At 44.9% G+C, this 13,101-nt stretch overlaps 1 protein-coding gene across 2 annotated transcripts in view; it reads right to left on the bottom strand.

Annotated features, from left to right (window-relative positions):
* rapsn (receptor-associated protein of the synapse, 43kD) overlaps positions 1-13,101 on the bottom strand; it is an 83,683-nt gene that overhangs the window by 21,961 nt on the left and 48,621 nt on the right. For both annotated transcript variants that reach the window (XM_080190572.1, XM_080190573.1), the window contains 2 exons: positions 8,382-8,504; positions 667-720 (listed from right to left, as the gene is read on the bottom strand). In XM_080190572.1, the coding sequence (XP_080046698.1) occupies positions 667-720; positions 8,382-8,504 (177 nt within the window). The remainder of the gene's footprint in view (positions 1-666; positions 721-8,381; positions 8,505-13,101) is intronic.

Here is a 13,101-nt window from a genome sequence, read left to right as displayed (position 1 = left end):
TGCCAAAAAATGGGATCTGCCCAAAATGGGGATGGGATTCCTAGATCCAGCTCCAGCAGCAAGAGAAAGCAAGCAAAGTCATACACTGAGACACTAACAGACATCCCAGACTCACACTTTGTCACATCCTGGAGAAAAATATTGAGCATCATAGCATCCTGAGTATTGTTTGGATTTTCACAGAGCTATGGAGACCATGCATCGTTCAAAACCCTACCTCCACACTCACCTCCAAGCACATTCACCAGTCTCACTTCATGCCCCCTTTCATCCCCACCCATCTGCCTCATCTGCCTTACCCCTCACTCACCCCAAAACCCACTCATCTGCCTTACTCCCTTCACCCCCAAACCCACTCACCTGCCTCACCTCAACTCCACCACTCACTTGCCTTATCCCTTTCATTCCCAAAACCACTCACCCGCCTTATTCTTCCTTCATCCCCAAACTCAGTCACCCGCCTCACCTTCATTCCTCACTCACCCCAATTCAAACCCTTCCTCATCCCCAAACCCACTCACTCAACTCACCTTTCACCCCTCTCCCCTTCATCCACAAACCCACTCATGCACCTCACCTCTCCCCTCACATATTCCACCTGACACCATTCAAACCCACTTACCTCGCTGCCCTTCCACCTGAGGAAACATTCACAGTGACTCCTACCTTGTTACCCACAGCATCAGCCACTTCCTCCACCTTCTCCATAATGGTTAGTGCCTAAAAAACAATGTAAATCCGGGAGTGAACCAGGGATGAGAGAGTTGGGAGTGAACCAGGGGTGAGAGAGTTGGGAGTGAACCAGGGGTGAGAGAGACGGGAGTGAACCAGGTATGAGAGAGACGAGAGTGAAACAGGGGTGACAGACACGGGAGTGAACCCAGGGGTGAGACAGAAGTGAACCAGGAGTGAGAGAGATGAGAGTGATAGTTTCAGTAAGAATAGGGAAGGCGGTAAAAGAGGTGGAGGAGTAGCATTGTTAATCAAGGATAGTTTAACAGCTGCTGAAAGACATTTCGAGGGCGATCTGCCAACTGAGGTAATATGGCCTGAAGTTAGAAATAGGAAAGGATCGGTCACGTTGTTAGAAGTTTTCTATAGGCCCCCAAATAGTAATAGAGATGTGGAGGAGGAAACGGCAAAGCAGATTATGGATAGGTGTGGAGGTCACAGGGTAGTTATCATGGGCGACTTTAACTTTCCGAATATTGACTGGAACCTTCATAAGAACATAAGAACATAAGAAATAGGAGCAGGAGTAGGCCATCCAGCCCTTCGAGCCTGCCCCGCCATTCAATAAGATCATGGCTGATCTGTCGCTGCTCAGTTCCACTTTCCCGCCCTCTCCCCATAACCCTTAATCCCCTCTCCTATCAAAAACCCATCAACCCGCGTCTTAAAAATATTTAGCGAGGCAGCCTCCACCACTTCAACGGGCAGAGAATTCCAGAGATTCACCACCCTTTGAGTGAAGAAGTTCCTCCTCAACTCCGTTCTAAACCGCCCCCCTTTTATCTTGAAGCTGTGCCCCCTAGTCCTATTGTCTTTTTTGAGCGGGAAGAGTCTTTCCACCTCTATCCTATCCATCCCATTCATCATCTTATACGTCTCAATGAGATCTCCTCTCATTCTTCTAAACTCTAACGAGTACAAGCCCAGTTTATTCAGCCTCTCCTCATAGCTCAACCCCCTCAACTCCGGTATCAGCCTAGTAAACCTCCTCTGCACTCCCTCCAAGGCCAAAATATCTTTGCGCAGGTGCGGCGCCCAAAAATGTACACAGTACTCCAGTTGCGGCCTCACCAATGCCCTATACAGCTGCAGCAAGACCTCCCTACTTTTATATTCAATCCCCTTCGCTATGAAGGCCAGCATCCCATTCGCCTTCCTGACCACCTGCTGCACCTGCAAGCTGGGTTTTTGCGACTCATGCACAAGGACCCCGAGGTCCCTCTGCACCGTCGCCTGCTGCAGTTTTTCGCCTCGTAAGTAATAGTCCTTCCTACCATTTTTCCTACCAAAGTGGACCACCTCACACTTGCCAACATTAAATTCCATTTGCCATTTCCTGGCCCATTCGCCCAGCCTATCTAGATCCTTCTGCAGACTCTCCACACCCTCCGCACAATTTGCCGTTCCCCAATCTTGGTGTCATCAGCAAATTTCGACACTCTACACTCGGTTCCCTCCTCCAGATCATCTATATAAATGGTAAAAAGCTGAGGTCCCAGCACCGACCCCTGGGGCACTCCACTAGTCACCATCCGCCAATCCGAATAGCACCCGTTTACCCCCACTCTCTGCCTCCTATTTGACAACCAATCCTCTATCCACGCTAACACCCTACCCCCAACTCCATGTCCCTCGACCTTCTGCAATAACCTCTTGTGAGGCACTTATAGGTCGAATAGTTCGGATGGGACACTTTTTGTACAGTGTGTGCAGGAGAGTTTCCTGACGCAATATGTGGATAGACCACCAAGAGGTGGGGCCACATTGGACTTGGTATTGGATAATGAACCGTGCCAAGTGTTAGATTTGTTTGTGGGAGAGCACTTTGGAGATAGTGACCACAATTTGCTGTCCTTCATTATTGCAATGGAGAGGGATAGGGTCACACAGCAGGGCAAGGTTTATAATTGGGGCAGAGATATTAATGATGTGATCAGGCAAGAATTAGGGGGCATAAGATTGGAGCAGAAATTGTCAGGTATGGGCACAAATGAAAAGTGGAGCTTTTTCAAGGAACAAATACTGTGTGTCCTGGATAGGTATGTCCCTGGCAGGCAAGGAGGAAATGGCCGAGTGAGGGAGCCATGGTTCACAAAGGAGGTTGAATGTCTTGTCAAAAGGAAAAAGAAAGCATATGTAAGGATGAAAAAACAAGGTTCAGTTGGGTCGCTTGGGTGTTACAAGGTAGCGAGGAATGAGTTAAAGAAAGGGCTTAGGAGAGCTAGGAGGGGGCACGATAAATCCTTGGGGGGTCGGATAAAAGAAAACCCCAAGGCTTTTTAATCTTATGTGAGAAATAAAAAAATGATCAGGTTGAGGTTAGGGCCAGTCAAGGATAGTAGTGGGAACTTGTGCATGGAGTCAGAAGAGATAGGCGAGGCGTTGAATGAATACTTTACTTCAGTGTTCACTAAGGAGAGGGACTATGTTTTTGAGGAGGAGTGTGTGATACAGACTGATAGGATGGAGGAGGTAGATGTTCTGAGGGACGATGTATTAGCAATTTTGAAAAACCTGAGGGTGGATAAGTTCCCTGGGCCAGATGAGATACATCCTAGGATACTTTGGGAGGCAAGGGATGAGATCGCAGAGCCTTTAGCTTTGACCTTTGGGTCCTCACTGTCCACAGGGATAGTGCCAGAGGATTGGAGAGTGGCAAATGTTTCTTTTCAAGAAAGGGAATAGGAATGACCCTGGCAATTGTAGACCAGTTAGTCTTACTTCGGTGGTCAGTAAGTTAATGGAAAGGGTCCTGAGAGATAGGATTTATGACCATTTGGAAAGATTCAGTTTAATTCGGGATAGTCAGCACAGTTTCGTGAGGGGTAAGTCCTGCCTCACAAATTTGATTCAATTCTTTGAGGAGGTGACTAAGTGTGTGGACGAAGGTAGAGCAGTTGATGTTGTATACATGGATTTTAGTAAGGCGTTTGATAAGGTTCCCCAGGGTAGGCTCATGAAGAAGATAAGGAGGTGTGGGAAAGAAGGAAATTTGGCCAATTGGATAAGGAACTAACTGGCTGCCTCATAGAAGACAGAGGGTGGTGGTGGAGGGAAAATTTTCAGACTGGAAGCCAGTTACCAGTGGTGTACCACAGGGATCAGTGCTGGGTCCTCTGCTATTTGTGATTTTTATCAATGACTTGGAAGAAGGGGCTAAAGGGTGGGTTAGTAAATTTGATGATGATACCAAGATTGGTGGAGTAGTGGATGAGGTGGAGGACTCTTGCAAGCTGCAAAAAGACATTGAAAGGATGCAGAGCTGGCCGAAAGTGGCAGATGGAATTTAACCCTGATAAGTGCGAGGTGATTCATTTTGGTAGGACAAACTTGAATGCAGATTACAGGGTCAATGGCAGGGTTCTAAGGAATATGGAGGAACAGAGAGATCTTGGGGTTCATATCCACAGATCTCTGAAGGTTGCCACTCATGTGGATAGAGCCGTGAAGAAGGCTTATAGTGTATTAACGTTTATTAAGGGGGTTTGAGTTTAAGAGCCATGGGGTTATGCTGCAACTATACCGGACCTTGGTGAGACAACATTTGGAATATTGTGTTCAGTTCTGGTCACCTCACTATAAGAAGGATGTGGAAGCATTGGAGAGAGTGCAGAGGAGATTTACCAGGATGCTGTCTGGTTCGGAGGGTAGGTCTTATGAGGAAAGGTTGAGGGAGATGGGGCTTTTCTCTTTGGAGCGGAGGAGGATGAGAGGCGACTTAAGATGATAAGATGTTTATAAGATGATGAGAGGGATTGATAGAGTGGACGTGCAGGGACTATTTCCTTCGGTGGATGTAGCTGTTATGAAGGGGCATAACTATAAGGTTTATGGTATGAGAGATGTCCGAGGTCGATTCTTTACTCAGAGAGTGGTTGGGGTGTGGAATAGACTGCCTGCTGTGATAGTGGAGTCAGACACTTCAGGAACTTTCAGACAGTTATTGGATAGGCACATGGAGCACACCAGAATTATAGGGAGGGGATAGCTTGATCTTGGGATTGGACATAGCTCGGCACAACATTGAGGGCTGAAGGGCCTGTCCTGTGTTGTAATGTTCTATGTTCTATGAACCAGTAGTGAGACATATGGGAGTGAACCAGTAGTGAGAGGGATGGGAGTGAACCAGAGGTGAGAGACACGGGAGTGAACCAGGAGTGAGGGAGACGGGAGTGTATCAGGAGTGAGAGAGATGGGAGTGAACGAGGGGTGAGAGAGACGGGAGGGAACGAGCAGTGAGAGAGAGATGGGAATTAACCAGGGGTGCGAGAGATGGGAGGGAACCAGAAGTGAGAGAGATGAGAGTGAAGCAGGACCGAGACACACGGAGTAAACCAGGAGTGAGAGACATGGAGTGAACTAGGAGTTACATGCAGGCTGGAATATTCTCCTCCCAACAGTGCTGAGTTTCGGTTGGTGTGGGGTGGAAGTGTGGTGACTACGCCAGGATTAAAGAAATTCATTTCCCAATGGGAGGAAATGCTGCCAGGAATTTCTGCTCCTGTCTGTCCTCATGTGAGAATGGCCAGAGAATCACAGAATTGTTTCATAGGATGAGCATAGAGTCCCTACAGTGCACAAGGTGGCCATTCGGCCCATAAAGCCTGCACTGACAACAATTCCACCCAGGACCTATCGTGTAACTCTGCATATTTACCCTGCTAATCCTCCTGACACCAAGGTTAATTTAGCATGGCCAATCAACATAACCAACACATCTTTGAACTGTGGGAAGAAATGGAGCAGCTGAAGAAACCCACGCAGACATGGGTAGAACATGCAAACTCTACATAGACAATTTCCCAAAGCTGGAATGAACCTGGGTTCTTGGCACTGTGAGGCAGCAGTGCCAATGTAAAAAGAGGCTATTTGGCCCAACATGTCTGTAATTCGCTCTCCAAATGAGCATCATGACTTAGTGCCATCCTCCACCCTTTTCCACATATCCTGACACATTATTTTTTTTCAGATAATCATCTAATCTCTTCTTGGATGCCTCAATTGAACCTGCCTCCACCATGCTTCCAGGTAGTGCATTCCAGACCCCAATCACTCGCTGTGTGAGAAAGCTTATCTCACATCACATTTACTTCTTTTGCAACACACATTAAACCTGTGCCCTCTGCTTCTTGATCCTTTTACAAGTGGGGTCAGTTTCTCCTTATCTACCCTGTCCAGCCTCTTCATGAACATCTCTATCAGATCTCCTCTTAGCCTTTTGCTCTTCAAGGAGAACAATCCCAATCTCTCCAATCTATCTGTATAACTGAAGTTTCTCATCCCTGGATCATTCTTTCAAGCCTCTTCTGCACTCTATGTTCACAACCTTCCCATGGTGTGGAGCCCACAACTGTACACAATATCCCAGCTGAGATCTAACTAGTGTCTTGTATAATTTCAGCATAATCTCCTTGCTCTTGTACTCTATGGCCCTATTAATAAAGGCCAGAATACTATTTGCTTTATTAACTGCTCTTTCCATCTGTCCTGCCATCTTCAATGATCTATATACATATACACCCAGCTCCCTCTGCTCCTGCACCCCTTGAGAATTTTACCTTTTATTTTAGATTGTCATTCCATGTTTTTCCTACAAAACTGCAACACTCACATATCTCTGCATTGAATTTCATCTGCCATCTCACTGTCCACTTCACCAACTTGTCTGTCCTTTTGAAGTTTTACACTGTCCTCTTTACAGTTTACAATGCTTCCAAGTTGGTGTCAATCTTTGAAAAAACTGAAATTGTCCTCTGCATACTAAGATCTAGATCATTAATATGTATCAGGAAAAGCAAGGGTACCAGTACAGAGGAATTCCATTGTTAACCTTCCTCCAGCCTGAAAAAATATCTATTCACTTACTCTCTGCTTTCTATTATTCAGCCAATTTTGCATCCATGTTGCTGCTGTCTCTTTTATTCCACGAGCCGTAACATTTCTCACAAGTTTTTCAAACTGCAGGCCTGTGACCAGCGATGTGCCTCAAGGATCAGTGCTGGGTCCACTGTTATTTGTCATTTATATTAATGATTTGGATGAGAATATAGGAGGCATGGTTAGTAAGTTTGCAGATGACACTAAGATTGGTGCCATAGTGGACAGCGAAGAAAGTTATCTCCAATTGCAACGGAATCTTGATCAATTGGGCTAGTGGGTTGACGAATGGCAGATGGAGTTTAATTTAGACAAATGCGAGGTGATGCATTTTGGTAGATTGAACCAGGGCAGGACTTACTCACTTCATGGTAGGGCGTTGGGGAGAGTTACAGAACAAAGAGATCTAGGGGTATATGTTCACATGGAGTCACTGGTGGACAGAGTGGTGAAGAAGGTATTCAGCATGCTTGGTTTCATCGGTCAAAACGTTGAATACAGGAATTGGAATATCTTGTTGAAGTTGTATACGACAGTGATAAGGTCACACTTGGAATACTGTGTGCAATTCTGGTTACCCTATTATAGAAAGGATATTATTAAACTAGAAACAGTGCAGAAAAGATATATTAGGGTGCCACTGGGACTTGATGGATTGAGTTATAAGGAGAGGCTGAATAGACTGGAACTTATTTCTCTGCAGTTTAGGAGGCTGAGGGGTGATCTTATAGAGGTCTATACAATAATGAGGGGCACAGATAGTCAATATCTTTTCCCAAAGGTAAGGGAGTCTAAAACTAGAGGGTATAGGTTAAAGGTGAGAGGGGAGAGATACAAAAGTATCCAGAGGGGTAATTTTTTCACACATAGGGTGGTGAATGTCTGGAACAAGTTGCCAGAGATCGTAATAGAGGAGGGTACAATTTTGTCTTTTAAAAAGCATTTAGATATTTATATGGGTACGATGGGTATAGAGGAATATGGGTCAAATGCAGGCAATTAGGATTAGTTTGGGATTCTTAAAAAAAAGGGCAGCATGGACAAGTTGGGCCAAAGGGCCTGTTTCCATGCTGTAAACCTCTATGACTCTATACGTTCATTGCGTGGCACTGTATCGAATGCCTTCTGAAAGTCTATGTACATTACATCAATAGCATCACTCTCATCGATCCTTTCTGTTACCTCCTCAAACAATTCCAGCAAGTTAGTTAAACATGATTTCCCCTTTAGAAATCTATACTTGCTTTTCTTAATCAACCCATATTTTTTGATGTGACTACTAATTCCATGCCGAGTAATTGTTTCCAGAAGCTTGCCCACCACTGATATTAAATGGATTGGCCTGCAATTGCTGGTCTTATCTTTACAACCTTTTTGAACAAAGATTAGTTTGAGCAAAGATTAGTGGATGAATGGTGTGTTAATGGCACTGACAGTGTGGATCTCTTTTCTTATGAATTAAAAAAAACTGAAGGTTAACCTTATTGAGGTCTTTAAAATTATGGCAGCTTTTGCCTCCCAGTGGGTGTAGTTAATGCCCAGACTGGAGAGTTGGTATCTTTACTGGCTGGGAAAGAATACTTAATTTCTCATCTGCTGGTATTCTGCCAATCCAGCTCAATAGTCACAGACAAGTGTGGCACTGAAATAATGTCTAGCCTGCAAGATATGCTCACTTTATCACTTTATAAATCACTGTCACCCACACAGTGTGCCCTAAGTTAGAGGTTAGCACAGGGACCAGCTAGCCAATTCTGGATCATGTTTCCTACCTTGTCCTGTTCCTTTCGAAGAAGCCAACATTTTGCAATTCCCATCAGGACCTGTGCCTCGCCCAGGCGGTTCCCGATTTCCACCATGATGCTGAGTGCAGAGTCATACCGAGGTAATGCTTTCTGCAAAAAATGAACCAGGTTTCAGTCAGACTGGCCATGGCATTCCCTCCCAGCTGGGTGTCTGTGTCACTGACAAACCATCATGGAGCTCCATGGATCATTGTACTACAATGCCTCTTGGCCTTAGTTTCATAATTTGAAAGACCCAGCTACAAAATTCATTAAAAGATTGCTAGTTCACACAGTATGAAGAAGACAAGTAGCTGAGAGTTCCAGGCAGTTGAGGGTCTGACTAGAAAGCGGGATCTATCCATTTGTCACTGTAACATCACTTATTTCCATGCTTTGATTGTCATAGAACATAGCACAGTACAGGCCCTTTGGCCCTCGATGTTACGCCGACTTGTGAAACCAATCTGAAGCCCATCTAACCTACTCTGTTCCAATATCATTCATATGTTTATCCAATGACCATTTAAATGCACTTAATGTTGGCGAGTCCACTACTGTTGCAGGCAGGGCATTCCAAGCTCTTACTGTTCTCTGAATAAAGAATATACATCTCACATCTGTCCTACATCTATCACCCCTCAATTTAAAGCTACGTCCCCTTGTGCTAGCCATCTCCATTCGAGGAAAATCTCTCACTGTCCACCCTATTTAATCCTCTGATCATCTTACATACCTCTATAAGGCACCTCTTAACCTTCTTCTTGCTAACGAAAACATCCTCCAGTCCCTCGGCCTTTTCTCATAAGACCTTCCCACCATACCAGGCAACATCCTGGTCAACCTCCTCTGCACCTTTTCCAATGCTTCCACATCCTTCCTATAATGTGGTGACCAGAACTGTATGCCTTAGTCCAAGTGCAGCCACATCAGAATTTTGTATAGCTGCAACATAACCTCATGGCTCCGAAACTCAATCCCTCTACCAATAAAAACTAACACACTGTATGCCTTCAAAACAAGCCTATCAACCTGGGTGCCAACTTTCAGGGATCTAAGCACATGAACACTGAGATCTCTCTGCTCATCTACCTACCAAGTATCTTACTGTTAACCCAGTACTCTGTATTCCTGTTACTCCTTCCAAAGTGAATCACCTCACACTTTTCCACATTAAACTCCATTCGCCACCTCTCAGCCCAGCTCTGCAGCTTATCTATGTCCCTCTGTACCCTACAACATCCTTTCACACTGTCCACAACTCCACTGACTTTAGTGTCATCTGCAAATTTACTAATCCATCCTTCTACACCCTCATCCAGGTCATTTATAAAGATGACAAACAGCAGTGGCCCCAAAACAGATCCTTGCAGTTCACCACTAGTAACTGAACTCCAGGATGAACATTTCCCATCAACCACCACCCTCTGTCTTCTTACAGCTAGCCAATTTCTGATCTAAACAGCTTAATTATCCTCAAACCCATGCCTCCGTATCTTCTGCAATAGCTTATTGTGGGGAACCTTATCAAGCACTTTACTGAAATCCATATACACCACATCAACTGCTTTACCCTCATCCACCACTTTGGTCACCTTCACAAAGAACTTAATAAGGTTTGTGAGGCACGACCTACCTTTCACAAAACCATGTTGCCTATCCCTAATCAAATATTCCTTTCTTGATAATTATAAGTCCTATCTCTTATAATCCTTTCCAAAACTTTGCCCACAACAGAAGTAAGGCTCACTGGTCTATAATTACCAGGTTTGTCTCTACTCCCCTTCTAGAACAAGGGGACAACAGTTGCTATCCTCCAGTCTTCTGGCACTATTCCTGTAGACAATGACAACATAAAGATCAAAGCCAAAGGCTCTGCAATCTCCTCCCTAGCCTCCCAGAGAATCCTAAGATAAATCCCATCCAGCCCAGGGGACTTAACTATTTTCATACTTTCCAGAACTGCTAACACCTCCTTCCTTATGAACCTTAATCCCATTTAGTCTAATAGCCCGTATCTCAGTATTCTCCTCGACAACATTATCTTTTTCCTGTGTGAATACTGATGAAAAATATCCATTTAGTGCCTCTCCTATCTCTTCGGACTCGACACACAATTTCCACTACTGTTTTTGGCTGATCCTAATCATTCTTTTATTCCTGACATACCTATAAAAATTTTTAGGGTTTTCCTTGATCCTACCTGCTAAAGACTTCTCATGTCCGCTCCTGGCTCTTCTTAGCTCTCTCTTTAGGTCCTTCCTGGCTAACTTGTAACTCTCAAGCGCCTTCACGTCTCATCTTTACAAGTCTCCTTCTTCCTCTTCACAAGAGATTCAACTTCTTTAGTAAACCATGGTTCCCTCGCTCGACCACTTCCTCCCTGCCTGACAGGTACATACTTATCATGGTGGGACTGGACTCGCATCATTGCAATGAAAACTGTTACCATCGTTGATGCTTTTTAACCTGTCCTTCGTCAGTGTCAGTTCCTCAAAACAGATCTTGAGTATCTTTAGGAGACTCAGCAGACTAATCCACATAATCCCTACAATGCAGAAACAGGCCATTTAGCCTATCTTGTCTCCACTGACTCTCCAAAACAGCATTCCACTCAGATTCAACCTCTTCATCCTATCCCTGTCATCCCACACATTTAGCATGGCCAATCCATCTAACCTGCACATCTTTGGACAGTGGAAAGAAACTGGAACACCCAGAAGAAATTCAAGCAGAAGTGAGGAGAATGTGGAAACTCCAATTGAACCTGGTCCCTGGCATTGTGAGGCAGCAGCACTGACCACTGTGCCACCGTGCTGCCTAGACCTTTGGGCAGAGAGGAGGTGAGATGCCCTGAAAAAGACTAGAGTTCCCAAGGCAGGGAGAGATCTCTCTCTCTCTACCTCTCTGTCCTTCCAGTGTTGTTACTTGTGTCTACAATACTGTTTACATGGTCATTTAGCTTTATAGTCTGTTTCTCTGTTTACTGAAACAGACAGCAGACATTCTGGAATTCATAATATTTTATTGTGATACTGTTGTTCAGTAAAAAAAAATGACCAGTTTCCACTCTTCCCAGCTGGATGCTCTCGCATCCTACTAGGGAAGTCTTTCTCCTACTAGGGAAACCAGCTCTACCATACAGGATCCAATGAGAATTACCTACTCCCAATCTCTCTGAAGCTCATCTTGGTTTATTCTTAAAGAACATAGAACATAACAGCGCAGTACAGGCCCTTTGGCCCTCGATGTTGCGCCGACCAGTGGAACCAATCTAATGACCCTCTAACCTAAACTATTCCAATGTTAGCCCATATGCCAATCCAATGACCATTTGAATGCCCTTAAAGTTGACGATTCCACAACTGCTGCAGGCAGGGCATTCTATGCCCTTACTACCCTCTGAGTAAAGAGCCTACCTCTGACATCCGTCCTATAATTATCACCCCTCAATTTAAAGCTATGTCCCCACGTGTTAGCCATCACCATCTGAGGAAAAAGCCTCTCACTGTCCACCCTATCTAATCCTCTGATCATCTTGTATGCCTCAATTAAGTCACCTCTTAACCTTCTTCTCTCTAATGAAAACAACCTCAAGTCCCTCAGCCTTTCCTCATAAGACCTTCCCACCATACCAGGCAACATCCTGGTAAATCTCCTCTGCACCCTTTCCAATGCTTCCACATCTTTCTTATAATGCGGTGACCAGAACTGTATGCAAAACTCCAAATGTGGCCACACCAGAGTTTTGTACAGTTGTAACATGATCTCACAGCTCCGAAATTCATTCCCTCTACCAATAAAAGCTAACACACCATATGCCTTATCAACGCTATCAACCTGGGTACCAACTTTCAGGGATCTATGCACATGGACACCGAGATCTCTCTGCTCATCCACACTACCGAGTCTTTCCATTAGCCCAATACTCTGTAATCTTGTTACTCCTTCCAAAGTGAATCACCTCACACTTTTCCGTATTAAACTCCATTTGCCACCTCTCGGCCCAGCTCTGCAGCTTATCTATGTCCCTCTGCAAACTGTAACATCCAGCCTCACCGTCCACAACTCCTCCGACTTTGGTGTCGTCAGCAAATTTACTAATCCATCCTTCCACACCCTCATCTAGGTCATTTATAAAAATGACAAACAGCAGTGGCCCCAAAACAGATCCTTGAGGTACACCACTTGTAACTGAACTCCAGGTTGAATATTTCCCATCAACCACCACCCTCTATCAGCTAGCCAATTCCTGATCCTAACAAAGGGACTGCCACTTCTATCATTGTCAACTCTGCACCTGTGTTGTCATTCAATGTTTTGTGACAACTCCTCTCATGCACCAGCTTTGTCAGCTTTGTAATGTCTCCAACATATTTGCTCCGTTTTTCTCATGATCAAGGGGACATCGTTACTTTATGAAAAGAGGATCTGCTTGAGAAAGCTCACTGGCTTACAGAAGGATGGTGACAGCAGCAGGCTCATAGACTAAAGCCTTTTGTTCTCTTACCGAGATCTCTGTGGTTGAAAAGGTAATTGTGTCTTTTTTGGAAGGTTGTGTTGGCACAGCTGATTCTGTGCTGGATCTACACTGCATTGGAGACTTTTTCAGAAAGGTAAAGAACAAAGAACAAAATCAGCCCGGGAAACAGGCCCTTCAGCCCAATGAGCCCGTGCCGCCATCTCAACACCACCAGTCCCCCTCTCC

Source organism: Carcharhinus amblyrhynchos, chromosome 6 (assembly GCF_965287045.1).
Source record: "Carcharhinus amblyrhynchos chromosome 6, sCarAmb.v2.hapA, whole genome shotgun sequence".
Taxonomy (NCBI): domain Eukaryota; kingdom Metazoa; phylum Chordata; class Chondrichthyes; order Carcharhiniformes; family Carcharhinidae; genus Carcharhinus; species Carcharhinus amblyrhynchos.
Note: the sequence above shows the minus strand (reverse complement) of the source record. Positions and strands in the feature narration are given on the sequence as shown.